This window comes from Callospermophilus lateralis, chromosome 2 (assembly GCF_048772815.1).
Source record: "Callospermophilus lateralis isolate mCalLat2 chromosome 2, mCalLat2.hap1, whole genome shotgun sequence".
Classification (NCBI taxonomy): Eukaryota; Metazoa; Chordata; class Mammalia; order Rodentia; family Sciuridae; genus Callospermophilus; species Callospermophilus lateralis.
In genome coordinates this window covers 69,694,382-69,716,970 of record NC_135306.1, presented here as the reverse complement: position 1 = coordinate 69,716,970, position 22,589 = coordinate 69,694,382, and the positions used below count along the sequence as shown (strand labels likewise).

At 38.2% G+C, this 22,589-nt stretch overlaps 1 protein-coding gene across 22 annotated transcripts in view; it reads left to right on the top strand.

Moving 5' to 3' along the window:
• Positions 1–22,589, top strand: part of Trpm3 (transient receptor potential cation channel subfamily M member 3) — a 788,425-nt gene that overhangs the window by 564,533 nt on the left and 201,303 nt on the right. For 6 of the 22 annotated variants that reach the window (XM_077108664.1, XM_077108658.1, XM_077108656.1 and 3 more), the window contains one exon: positions 3,238–3,312. The exons of the other annotated variants lie outside the window; for them this stretch is intronic. In XM_077108664.1, the coding sequence (XP_076964779.1) occupies positions 3,238–3,312 (75 nt within the window). The remainder of the gene's footprint in view (positions 1–3,237; positions 3,313–22,589) is intronic. 22 annotated transcript variants of the gene reach the window in all.

Sequence of the window (22,589 nt, the reverse complement as noted above, 5' to 3'; positions counted from 1 at the left end):
AAATGATTATAAAGAATAGGTGTACAAATTATTGAGACCATGGTAACAGATTTTGTGTTAGATTTGATAATGGCCGACACTGACACCTTTTTGAAGCTGGTGAATGACAAGACAGCCTAAATTTATTCACGATCCTTATCTACTACAAGTGGACTTAAAATTCCCCTGTTTATGTCCTTACCATGAGAACAATCTAGTGCAGCTCAAACTGTTCATTTCCCCTTGGTCAAATTCCTAGGCACCCCAAAGACCAGCTCCTTCTCCCCAGTATGGTGCAGCCCACTAAACAGCTATTTCACGTTGAACATTGTCCATATGCTTACTGTGAAAAAGTAGCTTCAGGAACTCTTTACTTCACTATATTTTTAAGGCCTTATCTTTGCGGGCAAAATACATGTCAATTTCTTAACTTTTTCAAAATGTGGTCAAAACAAGAACTTGAAATCTCAAATAGTGATTGCTCTCTGTTATATTTCCCCTTGACAATACTTTAGGGCTCTTTCTTTAGAAGTATTTACTTGTGGGCCTATAATATACAAAGCACTGTAGGGGTTACAAGATAAATAAGACATAGCTATGTACTTGAAGAACTTAGTTTTACAAATAAGTTACTAACAACTGGCAATTTATGAATGCTACCCTAAATAATTTACAAACAATGCCTGATTTAATCCTAACACTGAACCTGAAGCAGGTACCACTATTTTTCCCTTTTACCAATTTAAGAGAGAGAGAGAGAGAGAGAGAGAGAGAGAGAGAGAGAGAGAGATATCAAGTAATAGGTCCAAGGTCAGACTTAGTAAGTGGCAAACCCAAGGAGTCTATGTCTAAGCCAATGCCAGGATTGCTCTGCTCTACAGCCTCTCTGTAGGAAAAGATATGCATTATAGACCAGCAAGTGTTTAAAGTCTTTTAGTCATATAAAGTACAATTGTAATTCAAACATTTCTGGGTTGAAAATTCATGGGAGTGCCTTGTCAGAGGGATTTCAAGTAAGATTTAACAGGCAGAATGGGGGCGATGGATTGCCAGCCACACGGGTGGAAGCTTCCAACAACCAGAAATTTAGTCTACTGCATATAATCTAAACTTATTTTACTTTTGTTAATTTTTTTAATCTTCTGTCAGCATAAACAAAATTTCAGCTACAGGCATGAATAAAGAGGACACATGAACTAGAGTTCTCTTTCAGGAAATAGAATTATCAAAATCATAGGGGAAAAATTTACATATTTCATTTTTTCCTTTTGCTTATGCTGACAGATTTCTTTTAGGGAGATGTTAAAGCAGAATACAGAATCAAAACAACAGAAAGTATGTATTTATAATTTTCTTTTCATCTAGTTTGTTGCTTTAATTTTGTAAATAGGAAAGTCACTTGGAAAAGGTCAAGTCTCCTGCCTCAACTCATTCAATGAATTAACTTGAACCTGAACTGTAAACTCCTAGTCTGCTAGTGCCACCTTAGTTTTGGGTGGCACTTTCTTACTCTTTGGTATAACTCCTTAAGAATTCAGATTCTCCAGCAACCAACAGAAGTAGGATATGTGGGGCATCAACCTTATTTCAATGAAAAATCCTTAGCACATTTCCCATTTTCTCTACTGTGTCTTGAAGGGCAATTAATGAAATATCAAGACAACCATGGACATAATCAATACATACTTCTGATCTAGACATTTCCATTTTTAACTTTGCCACTAATATTATCCTAGATGATCTTCACTAAAATGTCATTTAAACTTCTGTTCATTAGGATTTGATAACTGGGGGTAAAATAAACTGAAAATACCAGTTTGCTGTTCACTCTGCAGGAAGGAAGTTGCTAAACCATTTTTTTGTTTGTTTGCTCAGTTCCATTAACACATGCTTGTGCTATATTTCCAGGAAGGTGTGTGTGGTTGCTGTCTACCTGAAGCTTTGCTTATAGTATTTAGCAAATGGTCTAATTGTCATACACAGTTGTAGAGCAGCCTGGGGATGAGTTTGCAAGCTGAATATGTTCTTAGAAACAGGCTAATTAGGAACTTTCTGGACAATGTACAATAGTTACTCTTGGTTTGTTATTTTATGAAGTCTGGGGAATCCAAAGGAACCAATCTTTACATCCTGTACTTTGAGGGATATTACTTTGTGCTTTTCCCAATATGGACATTAATACTAGAGGTCAACTCTGCCAGGTTATGGGCACTGGGGAATGGCCAAGAATTGGATACCATGCCTCTCACCGACCAGCTACCTACCACCCAACTCCTGCATCTCAACAACTGCTACTGGTTGAGGCTGCTCTTGAAGTCTACCATGATCCTGGGAAGCTAGGGTCAAGAGACCTAACTTGAGGATCTGGAGTCCTCCCTAGATGCTATTTCTAGGGAGGGAACAAAAAGGCAGCAGAAAAAGTACTGCTTTTGCCCATGGGATTCTCCTCCAAGGCCTAGATTTGAAGTGAGATGCCGTCTAAGCCATCTCATCTGAAGCATGCTTGTTTAAAAAGCTGGCAACTCCAGAAACATGATGTTGTCATTGCCTTTCTCTCTCAGTGTGGTGTAGAGGAACCAACTTGGTAGGAAACCTGTGTACCTAAAATGGCTTTGATGACTTTATACATAGCAATGTAGATATGACTATATCTATATCTTGGCTAATGAAAGAAGAGAGTAGCATGTAGAGAACCAGTCAAGTAAAGACATTATTCATGTTGAATGACACATTGACATTTGTTTCAATTCATCTTTAAAAAGAAAAACATTAGATTAGCCTCTGAAAGGGTAGTTTTTTAGGTCATATGTAGCTAATTGCTTGAGAATGGTACACTTATTTCTCCAGAAATCAGAAAAATTATTTTTAAAGGAGGTAAGGGATGAATCTAGATCTTGTGTCTGGGAAGGCACAGAACTGGAAGATGCATAATTATCATTATAATTAATTAAACAGCAACCAACATTTCTTAAGGATTTACTAAGTGCCAGACATTGCGTTTTAACCCCCTCACTACCCTTAAGCTGAAACAGAATTATAAAGGATATTTCCTCCAGTAAAGGGAAGGTTGATTTTAAAAAATCTGTTTAATCTTGACTTTAAGAAATGCTGCCTGATTCTTTGCATAGGTCTGAATGCGCATTGTGAGTTGCAGTCACACTTATAAAATGTATACAAATTGGGTAAGCCATCTGCTTTAAAAAAATGTGTATCCAACCAGTGGGTTGTAGAAATTTCAAAGATTTTATTTTTTGACAGGATGCCTGCCGTTTTTCTCTCTTGACTCCCGCTTGTTTTATTCATTTTGGGGTAGTTGCCAATTAGACCCCATTGGTAAGTATAATTAATAGACAACTTGAATTTCCTCTTAAACCCCAGCCAAGAAAGTTAACCACAGAAGCCTTCGTTTCCTTTAAAAATTCCTAACATTATCACTTCCTATGACTGCCATTTATCTCTATCTCCTAAAGTCATCCAACCCTATCAGAGACTAGTGACTTCTCATGATTTGTCATTCCAAAGCTGCCACATAGGAGAGCTTGGCAGCACTGCTAGGATATTACCAGAGGAAGGAAGCATTTAAGGCACTTTTATACATGCTGTCTCTTTTAAAACATTCAAAAACCTTTCAAGTAGGAACTGTCTTCCTTTCTTAGAGTTGACAAGATGGCAGCTCAAAGAGATTATGTCCTTGTCTTAAATCCATTTAGTGAGGCAAATAGATGTGTGTGAATCCAAAACCCTCGCTTCTTCCATCCACATTGGAAAATATTATCTCATTCAAGAAGATCCCCTTAAATTTTGTTAGCTTAGAATACCTAATGGTCATCATTTCATTCAGTAACCAGTTGAGCAGCTCTGTGCCAGACATGGGTCAAGCATTGGTTTGGTCGAAAGGAGACATCAAGCAGGACTTTGGGAAGAAGATGGAGTAGAACAATATGAGGACAAAGTGGGTGAGGTGATCGGTTGGGGTGCAGGCGGTCGGAGCTCCTGATCGTGTCCTCATGGCTACAGTCTTTCTTCATGTGACTCGTGGACTTCCCTTTGTCATCCTATGCCTGAGAATATATGAAGGAGGCTGGGAAGGCAAAGGGACGTTCAATTGTCATCACTGGCATCTTTTTTTGATCATTGCACCATCATCCAATGCATTGGGATAACCATAACATGATACTTTCCATCATTGAGCCCATGACTGTCCCATGAGAGGGATAACAACTCTATGTTAAATTCATTGTAGAATTTTATCCAGGGATCTTGGGAAGTGGGAACAAGTGACAGACTAACCACGAAACTTCAAACCATGTGACCTGAATAGAAAATTAATATTTCTCTGAGCAGGCTATGTGTCTATCGACATCTTACTGTCTTCTGTGGATGCTCTCATCTGTTCAGCCCAATCATGCAGACTTTCTACTGCCTCGACCAATCAAGACCAAATATCAAATTGCAGATACCAATTCATGATCATTTTGCACAAGACTGTGAAGACTTGCCATTTTTCAGATGCTCTCAACTGACAATGTTGTTCAATATTTTCTCTGCCGTTTAGAAGGTTGACCCTCTAGAGAATAATTTGATGAAGAAAACAATCTAAACCTTGCCTTGTCTTCATTTATTGGAATGACTTGACTCAGGTCAGCTGTGTATCTTAAAATGCTCATTAATGAGAAGCCACTTTATCAAGATAACAAAGTCAAAATCACTCTGAGGAACAGAACAATTTTTAATAAAAACAGTTTCATGGAGTCTGCCTATCTTGTTCATCTGACTCTCTTCCTATGCAATCTGGGCATTCTCTCTTTTTCAGGAAAAAATTTTCCACGTCGGAATTATTCAGGGACTGAGACAATTCTTATAAACAAATAAGTCTGAACAGGGGAAACTCTCTACCATTCTCATCCGATGTTGTAGACACTTTTACCTGCAGGGAAGAACTTTGAGATCTCTTTGCAGATAGAATGATTTAGGTTGCAAATGTTAACTGGCATTTTTAATCTCAAGGTCATAAAAATTACTGTTGTTCATCAGATTCAGAGACTTTCCTGAAGGGATCCAATCTCATTCTTGTTTCATTGCTAACTGAAAATCCTTCCATATTTTTCATTTTTTTTCTAGCTTCTTATTCACCATAATATCATGTGGACCTTCTGTCCCACCCATTCCAAAATACTTGTAATTTTTCTTAAATAACTCAATCCATTAGATGTATTTCTATTCCTTTTTGATATTTGCTAAAATTTTATCCTCTCCCATTCCTACCTGTCTGGTCAAAACCTATACTCCTGAGTCTCAGATCAAAAATTTCTTCTTTGCCCATCCCAATCCCTCACTTCCTCTGATTTTAATAGACCCACATTCACCCCTTCTGCTGTGTTCCTATGTCACTCTGTCATGGCATTGCTTCTTTCAGTAATAAGAGTGTCTGCCCATCTTCTTGCTCTGTCCCCCATCACATGTAGAAAGTGGATTCCTAGAGAGCAGGGCATGTCTCTTGTCCATTTTTATCACCCTGAAAACTTAGTACAGCATCTGGCACATCCCGGCAGGTGCTCAATAAATGAGCTGTTGTAAATATTAACACCTGGTTTTCCTAGCCCAATTTTTAGTTCTGGTTTCTAATTTGATACCAAAAAATGTAATAGAGGAGCTTAGATATTAAAATCTAGAAAAGAAGGACAAAATGACAGCAACATAGACTCACAGAGGAAAAATAAATGGGAACATGTACAAGCAAAGACCATCATCATGCATATTTCTATTTATTAGGCATGAAAGCATTTAGTCTGGGAAATTTTAACTGTGTTCCTATGATTGTTGATAAATCATATCCATCTTATGAGAGTCTAAGAATTTTTTTTTGTAGAATCTGATGCCATCATGGCTTCAAGTATTTCCACCTAAATGGAATAAGATAACTATTGACTTTTCCCCACTTATTCAAAGTGATCATTGCCAGTGGCTGCTTTTCAATCTAGATTTTGATCAATCTATTGGGTAGAAATGCATACTCACTTTAGAAAGTTAGAAAAACATAAAATAAATGGGAAAACTTGTGCTGAGAACTTTTCTGCCATAATGAACAATTTTACAGTGAGATATATTTAGAGAAGATATGGTATCTCATTCCCTGGGGATCTAGAAGAAAAGTGGGCTGAGATTTTTAATTTGCTTAAGAATGGCTAAGGCCAAGGAATTTATATAGGACCTTCAAAGTCCCTTCCCAAGGATTTTATAATAATTTGTTGATCCCTTCAAAGTGTTTGGAGCATTTCAAGCCCTTGAAACTCATGGATGTAAAAATGAATGTAATTCAAATAGACTTGAGGAATGATGAGAAATAATGTTCCTGCTTGTCACTAATCAAGCTGCCATCATTTTATTCTTTTAACCTTGAACCTCAGCTCAATATCCTTGAGCCCTGAGGGGGAAAACTGACAAAAAGAAAATAGGAAGTTTATGCCCTAATAATGGCCCAACTAACAGATTTTTTTTCCTCTTATGCCACCCATAGCTACAACAAATAAGGAGCCCTTCCCCTCACTGAACAGGCTGTCCCTATTCTGCACTCGAGGCCAGATTTCAAAAGCTATGCCAGGTTCTGCATGCCACAACCCAGCAGGCAAGGCAAACACTCAAGTCTTAAAGCACAGGCTGAGGAATCAGGGACTCTAAAAAGCCTTGGCACCTCTGGATCCACATGGGGTTCTGTGGGCAATCTCTGCTGGAAGGAGGGAGAGGGAAAGAAATGGGTGTGTGTCTCTGCCAACGCAGGGAGGCGAGGACTGGAGTCAGCTCCTCCGGTCATCAACCAAATTGGAGCTGAACCCACCCTCATTAGCAGCATTTCTCCTACCCAGAACCACACAGGGGGCACATATTGATTCTACTGCATATTAGGATTTATTATGATTCATTATGAATCCTGGTGGAGATTGGGAAGCAAGCAGCAAATTGAACATGGCAAACCCACATGAAGAGTTTAGGGAGGAGGAGAAAGTTCACCCTTGTGTTTCTAATCTCAGGTTCTGTTTTCTTGGCATACATGCATGGAGCAAGATTTGTTTGTTCTATTCATGTATTTGTTCTCATTAGTCAAGAACTGTTGTAGCAGGTATAAATTATTCCTCCTCAACTTAGATATGTAGGAAATAAATGTCACACAATAAATGTTTTCCTTAATTCAAATACATCTAACTCCAGGACCCTTTCCATCCAGGTTTCGGTAAATTCAATCTAATCTTTATTAGGTTTCTCCCCCTACTCCCTCCATGTTAATCCATTTTCCATCACTACAACAAATCCCTGGGATGATCAATTTATAAGAAGAAAAATTTTATTTAGCTCATAGCTTTAGAGGTTCCAGTCTATGATTGGGGTCCTGTGGTGAGGCAGTCTATCATAGTGTGACCATGTGGCAGAGCAAAACTACTCATCTCATTACCAGGAAGTGAAAGAGGATGAGAAAGAGATTGGGGATCCCACAGTCCCCTTCAAGGACCTCAAGTGACCTAACGACCTCACTATCCCCAAACACACAGATGTTTGGGGATACTGAAGATCCAAACTATAGCCCTCCACCCCCATACACCCACACCCTTTTGCTCTCCTTCATTCCTACAGAGCTCTTGGGCAATTGGGAAGGACATCTTCCCTCAGCCAAGGTTACCACTGATTGATAGAGTCCAAGTCCTCTTGATCTCTCCAAGCTGTGTGCCTTTGGTGCTCATACCAAGTAAAACCAGTGGGACTTTTTTGCTGCCGCTGACCCCCAAGGCTCAGCAGCCTCAGTTCAGCATCCCACCATGTACTTCTCAGTAGTCACTCTCAAATGGGATCCTGGGGTCATTTCCACCCTCATGGAGCTTACACATTGGAGAAAAGGACATAGAAAATAAGGATGTCAGATGAAATCAAAATATATAGTGTATTGGATAATGACAAGAGAAATGAAGCAGGGAATGTAGAAAAAGGGGTGCAAGGAAGGGGCTGCAATTTTAAGTAGACTTGTAGGGAAGACAAGAAGGGCCAAGAGGGCCAAGAACTGAGTCTTGGGACAGTCTTAGCATCACAGGTTGGGTAGATGAGTAGGAATCAGGAAAAAGAGATGAAAGAGCAGCTAGTCAGGTAAGAGAAAAACTAAGAGGGCAACTGTCTGTATATCCAGGAACAAGCATATTTGCAAGAGGAAAGAATGGCCAACTGAAACCATCAGGAATGTTGTTAAGTCTCTTTTTGGATTTTTCCCCTATCTCACCTACTCCCACCTTTCTCCATCAAAGAAACTGCCAGATTTGGTGGTGGTACACACCTGTCATCCCAGTGACTAAGACGGCTGAGGCAGGAGATTATAAGTTTGAGGCTAGTCTCAGCAGCTTGGCTAGACCCCATCTCTTATTAAAAAATAAAAAGGGCTGGGGGTGTCACTCAGTGTTAGAGTGCCCCTGAATTCAATCCCAGTACCAATGACACTTGCTTTTCTCTTCTTCCCCTTCAGGACATTAGTGAGCTTTGGGGTTGTGGTAGTGGTGGTGGTAATGAAGAGCTCATTACCACTACTGCTTTGTAGTAGCTCTAGACAGCACCACAACCCTTGCCTAAGACAAGACACTCCCAGTGGCCTCTTTTGAAATGAAGAGAGGGAAAACCAATGGCAAACAAGATCCGTTTAGTAGCTCAATAAATTTTCCTAGAAAATAAAAATTAAGTATATTCTCTATTTCTAGGTAAAGCACTAGGTAGAGAGTGTACTAAATACATATGCAGGCAATTTTCCCCAGTACTGTGAAGCCCCTACTGAAATAGGGTAAAATGTTAGCATATTTAATTTAAATATTCCCAGATAGCTGGGTTTAGGGGCTGAATTGCAAGAATGATTATCTTCCAATAAGGGCAATATCTCAATAACATACAAGTAAGTTGTCTATCAATTCTTGGTTTACAAGATCAAATTTTCAACTTGGACAGTATCTCATGGATCACAAACACATGCAGGGTTAACAAACAAACAGATGTGGCCTTCTATGAATCATTTATTTACCACATTAGTTAAGCCCAGGAATGGGGTGGACATACCATAGCCCATAAGCGAAATCTAGGGTACCACCTTTTTTTTTAAATATAAAGCTTTATTTCAGTGTAGCCATGTTAATTCCTAATGTAGGGTCTGTCTCTGGATGCTTTTGTGCTCTAACTACAGAATTGAATGGTTGCAAGAGTCCATCTGGCCTGCAAAGCTGAAAATATTTACTCATCTGGCCTCTTACAAAAAAAGTTTGCTGATGCCTCCTTTAGACCTTAAAATAGACTGCTGAAAACCTGTTGTTCGTGAATGTTTCAATCCCACTCCATGGACTTTATTTGTTCTCAGGCCACACCAATTTTAAAAAAATAAAAACAGGCAAAAACTCTCTCCCTACAGTTTTATATCAGGGCGCTCATTCTCAAAGTGTGGTCCAGTGAAATCACCTGAAAATTCCTTTGAAATATAAACATTCAGATCTCCCTCTACACCTACCAATCAGAAGCTGTGGGAATGGAGCCCAGCAGTGTGCAATTTAATAGCTCTTTTAGGTGATTCATCGGCAAGCTAAAACCGAGAGCCATTGTTGTAGAGCAAACACTGAGAAGAAGAGCCCATGATTTGAAATGGTGATTTCTACCCACCCCTTGCTAGAATAATTTTCAATGGGTAAACTCCTTTTTGCGTACTAGAATTGGCATTTTAAGAATATCCCTTATAGTGCTACTTTCTTATTGGTAACCTTAGGATAGCCCACTTTGTAGACAATGGTATTGGCAGTTATTATTGGAGTTAAATGGTTATTTGGTGCCAGCAGTGGGGAAAAGCCAAGTAGCTGTTTCACACAGACATGACAGAGTGAGATAATGAGGTTAAATACTCCAGTGATTAAAGACCCAAAATACCCATTGCATGCCTCTGGGTCATAACTGTCTCCCAATTCCTCATCATCATGCACTGGATGCATTTATGTGCTATAATGTAATGAGGCATTTATTTCCAAGAAAAAAGTAGCAGGGTTTATTTTCAGCACCATCAAGGATATGCTAGAACATGAGAAAAAAGTTTCCCTTGGTATTTGTCCCCATATAGGATATGCCAGGTGCTGCTGTATTGTTGCTCTTTTCCTTTGCTTAATGATCTACTCCTTCCCTGGAGCTCCATGCCTCCCTGTGTCTGGAAAAAGGAATCGCTCTGATAATGAACAGCTGTGGTTTAGATGCAGCTAGAAACCCCAAAGTGGGGAGTGTTGACATTTTTAAGCCAGGAAGTGATGCAACAGGGAACAGTGAACAAACACAGGCCTGTTTTTTAAAATATCTGAGTTTTAAAAGCTACCAGAAATGAGTTTGAGACCTTATGATATGAGTGAAATAGAGTGACCATACATACTCTGTCTGGTTTGAATTAAATAGCTCAAGTTCATACCTGTCATATCAGAGTAATTACCAATGATGACCCCTCCACAAAGGTGTCCTGAAGATATGATAAGTGTGATATTGTCCCCTTAGTGCATAAAACCAAATGAATAGAGCACAGACTAGAATTCCTAGCACATCTCTGCTTGAAACTCAATTCAGACAATTATGGGTTGTGTGAATTTTGCAGTTTATTCCTTACCCCTCATTTTCCTTAACTGTAAAATAGGAATAATAGTATCTCTATTATAAGATTGTTGAGCAGACTGAGAAAGCATAGACTACCTGCCTGGCTGAATATCTGACACTTGGTAGGTGCTCATTGACTGCCCCTTCTCTTAGGGAAAGAGAGACTGCCTTTAATCAATTGTCCCAAGGCAAGTCACTACATTTTTAATTATTCACTGCAACCCAGAAATTCACAAGCAACCTTGTTTTTATTCCATTTGTAATTTGTTTTTTTTAACATGTTGCCAGTTTCTTTATAAAAACTATAATGACATTTTAATTTTTCCTTTCAGAGAAAGTCATATTTTCACTTAAAAAATAAGTCCAGATTCCCAAAGTAGAACCGGAAGCTCAAGTTCGTTAGATGCTATTGCAAAGTAAATGGTAGAAACAGAAACAGCAGAATTGCACTCCACAGTGTTGAAATTTGAGGAGGCCCAATACACTATACCCCATTCTTGACAAGAATCAAATTGACTAAGAGCCACTGCAGTCAGGTAGATGGAAATTAAAGTATCATTTTTATTAGTGATGACATTTTTATGTGGCTTACTGTGAGGGGCAAATGTATTTGCCTACCCACCTCAAGTCCCAAAGATCTTCACCCAGATCACTGGTCCCTGGAGGCAAAGGAAGAAAGCTAAATCCCCTTCAGTGAAGAACTTGTAGTAGTTTTAGCCAATCCTTGGTTTATATCCAAAGGACTTAAAATCAGCATACTATAGTGATGCCGCCACATCAATGTTTACAGCAGCTCAATTCACAATAGCTAGACCAAGGATGGAACCAACCTAGGTATCCTTCAGTAGATGAATGGATAAAGAAAATGTGGTATATATACACAATGGTGTATTACTGAGCTTTAAAGAAGAGTGAAATTATGGCATTTGCCAGTAAATTATTAGAGTTGGAGAATATCGTACTAAGCGAAATAAGCCAATCCCACAAAACCAAAGGCCAAATGTTTTCTCTAATATGCAGATGCTAATTTACAATAAGGCAGGGGACACTAGGGAAGAATAGTGTTACCTTAGGTTAGGTAGAGGAAAGTGATGGGAGGAGAGGGGAGGGGATGTGGGATAGGAAAGATAGTAGAATGAAACAGATATCATTACTGTATGGATACATGTGACTGCATGACCAATATGATTCTGCAACATGTACACTCAGAAAAATGAAATTATATCCCATTTATGTATGATATATCAAAGTGCATAAATGTATTCTACTGTCATATATAACTAATTAAAACAAATAAAAATAAGAAATAGACAATAGATGTGGAGGATGTAGCTCAGTGGTAGAGAACTTCCCTAGCATGCGCGTGAGAGCGCGCGCGAGAGAGAATAGCCATATAATCATTTATTGAATGAATTCCCCATACAGATGAGAACAACAGAAAAGGACATGAGCTAGATATGTCACACTAATGGAGAAACACACACACACACACACACACACACACACACAGAAATATGAAACATTGTCATCACCTTATCACCCTTATTTCTGAGGATTTAATCACAGTAAAGATTTGATCAGATCTGACATTACAACTTAAATTTTGGAAAAGATGCCCAAATAATAAAATACAAACAATTCATCACTTTTTTTTTAACTTGGATCAGAGATTAAACCCACAATATGGCATCCACAGCCAGCCAAATAATTGATCTAAAATAATCAATGTCCCTTTCCTTAGTCTCATGTATAATAACAGCAGTTGTTATTTTAATAACCTTGGAAGTGAACGAAGGTCATCCCCGACCTAGTGTACTTTAGCTACTAAAACAGATCAATCGCCTCAGTGGGATCAGAATTTGGTTTTTATTTCAGTCTCATAGATCCTATTCATTTCAACCAGAGGAAATAATAGCTTCACGGGCGTCCTTCTAGCAAGGGGGAAGAATGTAAACCTTTGTTTATGTCTGTCTCCCCAGTGGCTGAGACACTTTGTTCTTCTAACCAGGTCCATTTCTGAGAAATTGCACAGCTTCAATTTAAAAGAGTAGGACAGCTGAACTGAAATTGGCTATTCCAGTCCCTAAGAATTGGGTTTTTTTGGATATAATCCAAATGGACAAGTGAAATAGAAACACCCCCTCCCAACCAAGTCTTTCAACATGTTCTTCTCTAGGTCCCAGACTACTGCTTAGGCCCAGTAGTTAAGGTAAGTAAAAGGGTGCCACAGAGCGACCTAAATGGTTGTCACCTCCATTTTCAACAGGACATAGCAGCAATTACTGAGGTATGCCAGTCAGTCCTTTTGTAACTATCAATTTATTCCTTTCACTTTGGCTATACTGTTCCCAAAGTACGTACTCCTAAACATTGTACAGTTCTTATTTTATCTCACAAGCATTTGTTTGAACTACCTTCTCAGGGTAAGGCACTATGGGAACCAGCATGTTACCCAAGAGACGTGGGGAATGTCCCTCAGAAGGAGCTCATAAGTTAGCAGGGAGGGGGAAAAAGGCATTCATTAAAAGCAAGGCACAATAAAATAACTGCCAAAAGACAGTTTTTTTAAGTGAACATTGGATCACAAAGGAATGAAAATTTAATATTACCCGAGGGAGTTGGGAAGGATCCTGGGAACTGGTAACATTTGAACCAGACTTTGAAGATTGAGTTGGAGTCTCTGAGGGGCTAAAATGAATTGCATCCCTCTCCCTCATCCAACTTCCAAACAATTTGAGAAATAAAAGGAGTACTGGTTTGAACCTAAATATCATTTGGATTACTTACCGGGACTAGTGGACTGATGTGGCTTTAGGTCTATGTATCAAATGGGCTTAATGACACCTCACAATTAGGCAGAACCCCAGGTGAGCCCTCACATCCTCACCTGGCTGCACATCTTCAGGCCAGAGCCCCTGGAGGGCCCGGGAGATCTCAGGCTCCCTGCAGGCAGCATATGCCAAGAGGAAAACGGACCTGACTGAGGTGACCAAACCCAGTGATTCTTTTCAAATATACCAAAGGGCTGAATGAGTGAAGGGGCAGCGGAAACCCAAGAATGTGCTTAGAAAAATACCCTCCTGAACACAGGTAAGGGGAAAGATACTCCTTTCTGAAAATGAGGATGACTAAGAGGAAGTTTAAAAATAATCCCTCATGGCAGATCATTAACATAGTCTGTTAAGAGAAGGGTCAGGGTGAAAGAGCTCTGGAGGTCCTTGAGGATGCAAAGGAAGGCTGGGTTTAGTACAGGCAGAGCCTCGTAACAACACTGAAAGATGTGGGCTTTTCTCTATAAGCAATGGGAGTCCACTAGATTTTTACAGAAAGATAGTATGCATGAGTGATAACTAGCAGATCTGTGAACATTGTTTGGAAGCAATATCAGTAGTTCACTGAAAAACCAAGGAACACAGATACTAGGTACTTGGCATTCTTGATTTTATGAAATTTTAAATCATATCTGAGTATTGTGGATCTCAGGTCAGTTGACTGACAGAAAGTTACTCATGACATAAAACATTGAAAATGTTCTATAGAAATAATTACATCATCATTAGAGATCTGCATATAGTGGAGTGATAATTCAGTAGCCTACTTTCCTGCCTGCCTTTTGTATCCCAAATTTTAGTGAGCAACTACTACAGGTAGAACATCATATGACATGCTGGAATCACAAAGATAAATCTGCATAATAGAGAAAAGAGATGCCTAGATGTCTAAGTAATGAGATACAACTTCAAAAGAGATCTGTAAAGTTCTGTGAGAATTTTTCTTTATACTATCATAGTTGACTGACAAATTTATAAACCATAGTCATTGGCAAGGGCTTTTTAAAAATTAATGCTGTAAGATCACACAAATGAGAATGATTAATTCTGCCTAATGGAGGTGAAAGGGAGGAGACTGCAGAAGACTTGTCTTTGAGAACAGAATAAGTTTCTTACAGAAAGGAGGACAAAAAAGCATTTCTTAAAGGGAAAAGAACTATTTGCATTTGGGGCTGGGAGAAGTAATTGCAGTCTCCCTGAACACAAAGAAAAAAATATTTTTATAATTTGGGAAGGATGAATTGATACATGTTACCAACAGCAACATCTCTCTCACCCCTATCACTTCCCTCCCTACCAGCTCATCCCTGAATCCTGGGTCTTCCCTTGTTTTTGCTATGCATAATCCCCCCTGGCTGCTGTGTTTCTTGCTAATTTTGCCAAGAATCTTGCATGGGATGTGGACATAGAGCCTGGCACGTTTGTAAGGGAGGGTTGGCAAGATATTATAAAGTAAAATGAGTTCAAATCACTCCGGTTTACCTTACATTTGAGAAGGCAAGGTCAGCCTTTTGATGTGTGTTTTGAAAAGAGTAAAGACTAAGACCATAGCTTTGTTTGGGAGAGGTTTTTTTTTTTTTTTTTTTTTTTTTTAGACTTAGATCAATTACATTAAAACATTCAGCTTTCAAACAATGACCCCAAAGAAATAATGCTGGCTTTTTTTCTTTTATGAAAGTAATATTTGCCTTGCCACTCTTGGGATTGAACATTCCCTTTCTATTGAAATGATTCACAGGGATGGCCTGATAATACACTGACATTAATAGCAGAATATTTCAATCAGAGCTGTCTGACCATAAGGGAATAACTGTTCCCATTGATTAAGTCAAAAATCAAGTTAGTTTGTAAGCAATTGAAGTTGGTTTATGGGTTTTGTTATTTGGCATTTACATTTCTTTCCAACCCACAGAACTCAAAAGACTTAACAAGCTGATTGAAGCAGTAAGGAGAGGGCATTTGGGGAGTGATGCAAAAGGTCACTTACCCCAAAGCAGAAAGTTTTAGCCTTTTGGATCCAAGATAAAGGCAAGTGGCTTTCTCAGCATATTACAGGTCTGCATGAGAAAGTGGTCAAACTTAGGAAAGCATGTTTCAAAACATTTGTCAGGGTATCCTTTTCATTTAATCACATAAATTGCTTTCAGTTTTCTTCCTTCTTTATGAATCATTTAAAGAGAAACATAAGTTTAATAAATGTAAATAAACATCTTTTTACCTGTGTTTAACCCTAAAGTCCTTTTTAAGTGCCAAGTTCTAAGTGCTATATAGTAACAACTCACGTATGACCCAATGACCCATGAATTATATAGCTAGTCTGTGTGTTAGATACTACATAGAATATGAAAATACATTTTTGTATATGAATCTTTATCAAGCTACTTTTCTGCCCTTCTAGGACATGCCTGGTTCCAGCTCCTAAGTTATTAGTTTGGTGAAGTCTAGCCATGATCTCGGATTTCTAGTAGCAGGGCGTAAAATAGAACATAGACACAATAGGTGGAACTGGGAGTCAACAGGAAGCCCAAGATAGATGGAGATAGAGGCTCTTATAGAACAAAGAACAAGGAGATGACAGATCCTGTCCAGGGCTAGATAGGACCTCAGGAAAAGCTTCATCTGTGGGGCAAAATGGGTCAAGCTTCTAAAGTGTAGAGATGGTAATGATGGAAGTCCTTCCAGAAAAGTCCACTGAGATCAAGGCAAGGCCCAAGCACAGGGCCCACATTGCCAGGAAGGGAACAGGCAAATGTCCCAATCCAGGTGGTATGTAGGAAGTGGTTCTGTTCTCCAGGAATCTGGGCTATTCAGAGGAAGGATTGCCCTCTGCCCTTGGGCATAGACTTCTGGGGAGATGAGATCTAATCACCCTCCTTTCTTTTGCCAAGGGGAAGTTTCTGATATGCCACACAGGCAGCTCTTCTTTAAGTGAGAGAAGCAGAGCAGCTTATCATGGCAGGTAAACAGGCTTCCAATGAAGTCATCAACCTTGCTCCAGACGAAGCCCCACCTGATACTGATAGATACTAGGCACACGCCAGCACTGACCCGAATATTACCTTCCACAGGCACGCGCACATGCATGCACACACACACACACACACACACACACCCAGGGACAGAGGGATGGGGGTGGTTATGCTATCCCAAATTCCTCCTATGCAAAAACCCCTCAAGTATAAGTACTCTTTCCTTGCAGGTTTCATACCTAGAAAAGTGTCCCTGGGGATCTTCAGAAACGCAAAGCAAAAAGACAAGGCCTAAATGGAAACCAGCTGATGGTGGCTAGCACAGATCCCTATGAAAGTATCTAGGCCACTGGTAATAAAGACTGTGTTCTTGAACCAAGAAGAGGTGAAGCTGGGGGTGGGGAATGTTTGGTAGCAAATAAACACAAATTCGTGCAAAAGTATATAAAGGGATATATGTCTATAGAAGAGTTGGCCACCCATGATCCTTTCCCATTGTCTGAATCTCCCCCGCACCTTCATCTCTGCATATGTGTGTCTCCTTCATGCCTCTCCTCTCTCACACATACCCTGCTTTCCTCTCTCACTTGGATCATGTGATCTCTCCCCTCCATGATTCCCTGTGCTCCTGTTTTCTTCCTTCATGTGGGGCTTTCTGCACCTTGATTCACCTCACCTGGTGTCTTCAGAGCCACTATTAATGGAGGCTTCACTCCCCAAAAAGGAGGACCCTTGCAGCCCACCTCCCACCTATTCACTTGGGGCTCAGGATCTTCATACCACTTGTGGGAAGGCAAATGCATATCTGATGACTATCTCTAATCCAATCAGGTTTGGAAAAAGACAAGTGAGGCTGATTTCAGGGCTGGGTGCAGGTCAGTTCTCAGAGAGGATGAGTGTTTCCAGTACACCCTCCACAATGACCTCTTCAAGGGCTTTCAAGATTTCTCAGTCAACCCACTCATCCAACTCCCTGGTTCTGTCCTTTGGCCTCTAGTTGCTGGACAGAAAAGCAAAGCAAAAAGACAAGGCCTAAATGGAAACCAGCTGATAGTGGCTAGCACAGGATTCCTATGAAAATATCTAGGGCACTGGTCATATACAAACTGCATTGTACATTCTGTACAGTTCTTGGGTTGGAAAATTAAGTTCCAGATTCTAAGTGTTGTTTAATACTGTTGAGCAGTATTGAAGACAGAGAGTTTTCTATTAATTCAATAGATTTCACATTTATGTCTGAAGGATGAGGAATACCATGAACCATTAGTTTTCTTTTTTGTTTTTCCAGTCTGAGGGAGGTATTTCAATTAATCCAAACCCTGTATCTTCAGTATTTTGACAACCTCGTATCTCTTGCCACATTTTCTGAGAAGTCCCATACCAAAATAAAATATACAGGCATGTTTCTTGTGATAGATTGATATTAGCTTCAAATATGGGAGGACTGCATATTCAGGAACTCTTTTAAGTTAAATACCAATAAGAGTTGCCATAGACAGGTAATGACAGGAAAAGATACAGAAAAAAAAATTCACATTATTTTACCTCTGCTTAGTCCTAAAGTGAAGCAACTTGATACATGTGGTTTTATTTTGACTGGTTAATTGTTCATGAAGTTCTTTATATTTCTAAATGCCTTCTTCAGCATTAATTTAGGCACAGAATGATAACTTTCTTCCGTACACAGATGAATACACCACCAATGAATCTCCACATCATGTACAAACCACAAGACTGGGGTCCTAATTAGAATAATTTATATTCCATGTATGTATAATATGTCAAAATACACTCTATTGTCATATATATCTAAAAAGAACAAATAAAAGAATAAGATATGCTTGTATAATTATATCAAAATGGACTCTATTGTCATGTATAACTAAAAAGAACTAATGAAAAATTGTTATAGCAGCACACAGGATTGGTGTATTAGGTCTGGCAGTCAACAATTGGGCACATCACCAAAATTCACTAAAAAATATTTTGCTTTATTACCCATTTCTAAGTAAGGTCAGACACATTTCAGTTATTCTTTCTTGAATAAATAATGTATCCTACCTCCAAAAAATAAAGGTACTATGCAAAATATCTGCTTCTGTAGAAGACCTGGAAAATATTCTGCTTAAAATAAGATGTATTTTTTCTTATGTGATTCATTTATTTCCTAGGGCTTACTTGCTAAGTAGTTCAGAGATTTCTAATGTTTCCTTCTACAAACAGCACAATAAAATATTCTCTCTGTATAATATTTCCACAATTGTACCTGAATATTCATGTATTTACAAACTGGAGTCTTCCTAATTATAAGAAATGCTTTAGAGAGAAAGAAAAAAAATTTTATGTTGTCATTCTTAAATACAACTAATTACCAGCTTTATATAATTTTCTCTTCCCATTCCTCTGTACAGTAATTGCTGATGTCCACTAAGTCTGCCTAAAAATTAGTATCTTAGGGGTTTACCTAGTTGTTTGGGCCCCATTATATAAACTAAATATAGAAGTTGGTGACCATGTTTCTGTTGGTAGACTCAACCATTGAATCAAAGACAGTGCTTTTTGAGGAAGAGGTTAGATGAAGAGCACTTGTTCAATGATTTTTAATGTTATGAAAATTATAATCACGTAAGCAAAGCTGTGTAAAGTAAAACATTGACAAAATTTCACAATACCTATTGTTTTGAAACATGAATTTTTCACACAAACTTTTTAAAAACTAAGAATCACATAATCCCAGAGCTGGCACCACCAAGAATTAACTGAGTTCCTATTATTGCTACAAGACTTTAGCTGGTAAATAGAAATAGCTTCCTACCATCGACTCAGTCCTGAATTAGGCAAGGTCTTCAGGAAGTCACCTCACACAAAGTGGGAACCACCCTTTCTGAATGACCTGTACTATAATAATCATGATCTGTGGCCTGTGGGCATTAAGACTTAAAAATAATTTCCTATGCTGCATCTCCTGTAAAATAGGAACCATTTTCCAACCGCAGATAAATGATCCCTATAAGCACTTTAGATCATATATGGTGATCTTCACATAAAACCAAAGCACTGGTTTGAATAAAATTCTCAGCTATTGAGGCATTTTACTGCAACATACCCAATGTTTTCACAAATGCCTGAACTGATCATAGATTATGATTTCATGTCAGAAGAGAGAGAAATGCTTTAAAAAACAAAGCTGTTTGGAATGATAAGACATTCTTCTGCTCTTGCCACCTATCTCCCTCACAATGCCCAACCCAGTCTTTGTTTAATCCAACATAGAAACTTTTAAGTTTGTTAGAAGTGCTGGATGAATTGCATATCAGTCAGAATGAAGTGTGACCAAAGTCTAAGAGGTTATCTTACACAAAGAACTAGGGCTCCATGTGTAATTAGAAAGCCTTAGGTCAACCCGGAATCCTGTAGAATGCAGCTGCTGAATCCATTATCCAAACTCACGTTTATGTGTGCTATGATGTTTCCAGTTCCAAAATTGTAAAAGCTGAAGAGCATGGCAAGCCTCTTGCCTCTTTTTGCTTAAAGCAACTTAAAGATTGTTCTAAAATTAAATTCTAATAGAATTTCTAAGAACTTCTGCAAGGCTTTGGTTATAGAAGAAGATGAAAAATGACTGCAATCAAGTAAGGAACTAATCTACTTTTCCCTAAAATCAACTCCCCCCAAAAAATAAACAAGAATTTACACACACACACACACACACACACACACTCCCTTAGGATCAACTTTTTTTCCTGAATAATACATATTTTTTAAAATGTCAATCTAAATCACATTTTTTCAGGTGTGGGAGTTGAATTCGTCTGTAAGTTTAGCTGAGCAAGACAGAATTTGTGAGGATCTTGTCAAAGGAAATTATATTAATTTTTTTAACAGCATAAAGAAAATGGCAGTGAGCTATATTAGTCCTGCTACATATGCAGGGGATTCTCAAAATGTTTTCTTTGTGCTAATAAAAATATATTGTTCTTGGTATTTTACAAAGCTCTTTGCTTACTAAAAATTCACATCCCACAGATTCTAACTTATAAATTTGTGAATTTTTTCTAGAGATTTTTAGAATATCCTATGTCCAAAATATAATTTAGCAAAGACAGTTTGAACAGAAAAATCAAAGAAAAACAAGGAAAAGAGGGAGGGAGGAGACACATCCTGATTGGCTAAACCTTCCAGGTGAAGCATATCAATATAACTGGTAGCAGTGACCTGACATAGTTCCCCTAGATATAGAATTTTCTTTGAAAACCCATCCTAGAACTTGACTCCATGAGCTGTACAAAAAACAAATCGATAGTTTTTACAGTTGCATCCAAATATTATAATTTAGTGTGGGGATTTTTGAGGTCCATTATCAAGATATTCAGATAGGCTTCAAGGATCCGTGAACCTCCTGAAATTGCATGGAGGCATTTTTGTATCCATCCATATGTTCCCTTTTCTAAAGAAAGCGTTTGCCGAGATCCTTGCCTCCACAAATTAGGTTAAGAACCATTGCTTTAGGTCATTGCTAAACACTAGGTATCACTTTCTTTTCCCTGGAAACAAAGGCTGAGTAAGAGAGATGTGACAGAAAAGTGTTACCATGCATTAGCAAGTTTAATTTATAACAAGCATGGTATTTTTAGACCTAATCTGATTCTCTACCTCCCATAACTAAGAAATTTTAAAATGCTTTTATTTTAGGCTATAATAGCTTTTATTGTCTATGGAATAAACTTTTCAATGTTTTATCACTGAAGGAAATAGGAAAGAATTTGGAGTTATAAACATATAATTTATAAGCAATACTATGCTCTAATTTTTACTATTTAATTTCAGCTTTATATTAATATACCGGCTTTAATTATTGTAATTTATAATCAGTTTCATTTCAAATACAAAAAATCCTATCCTGAAAATGCTTCTATGATTCTAGAGGTTATAATATTTTCAAATATTGACAAATATATTGGAGGAGATAAATTGGCAGTTTATTACTGTTATACAAATTAGCCTTTAAAAAAAAAAAAGTCGATCTTTTGCATGGATGAGCCCTCTCAAAGAGAGGACTTTTCCAGCCATCTTGCTTGCTGTCCTGTAGATCCTAACTGGAACATTCTAGAAAGTTCATTCTAGGACTTCTTCCTCCTTGAGAATACAGAGTGGATAATACTTGGTCTGGGAGTTAAAGTCTCACTAAATTCATGCTCAAGAGTCAGAATTGGGCAAATTTTTAGAGGAGATCCTAAAATGAATGTAGATATATCCATTTTATATCAAACAGGAAAATGGCATATTGTTCCTTGATAAAAGGCATAGGAGCCTGGGTTAAAGCAAAGCAAAGGGAGAAATAAAATAGTATATATAGTGTTTTTTTCTTTTTTTTATTGGTTGTTCAAAACATTACAAAGCTCTTGACATATCATATTTCATACATTAGATTCAAGTGGGTTATGAACTTCCATTTTTACCCCAAATACAGATTGCAGAATTTGAGAAATACCTCATATCAGAATTTCATATTGGAAAAGATGCCTTCTGTTCCAAAGTATATGAAAAGAAATACAAATCCCTATATGGGTGGATATTTTTTAGGACACCAAGTTCTCTCCTAGAAGAGGTGTGCTCTACCAACATTTCAACTTAGCTTTTCATCTTCAGAGCAACTTCCATTTACTTAGTGGTCATGGTCAGCAGCCATGCAAAAGTATCCCCTTCATAGATACCCAGATCATGAGAGAAACCTAGTGTCCAAGACAGCAAGGGATCCTGGGTCAAGACAGCAGCAAGACCTTTCACTCCCTGACTTGGATTGGAAGGAATAATTCTCAAAACCTCACCATCCAAGAAGACTAACAGGACCCTAGGTCACTTCTCTCCCCAGGTTCCTTCTGGAGAACAAAAAGAAATCTTGGCTTAATCAACAGTCATCCTTTTCTTTATATTTTTAAAATGTAGATTTGAACAGCACCCATTTTGGTGTATCTGGCATTTGGAAAATTCCCTTAAAATGAAACTCAAATAAAAAAAATATTTTCTAACTTAGAGTAGATAAAGCCCTGCAAGACTGAAGTACTCACATGTTAAAAGTAAAACAGGTCACATAAGTCAAATAAGATCTCTAGAGCAAGAAACAGAATCCCAAACTATTATTTGCCACTGGGAAGCAGTTTTTTTGATATAAGATAAA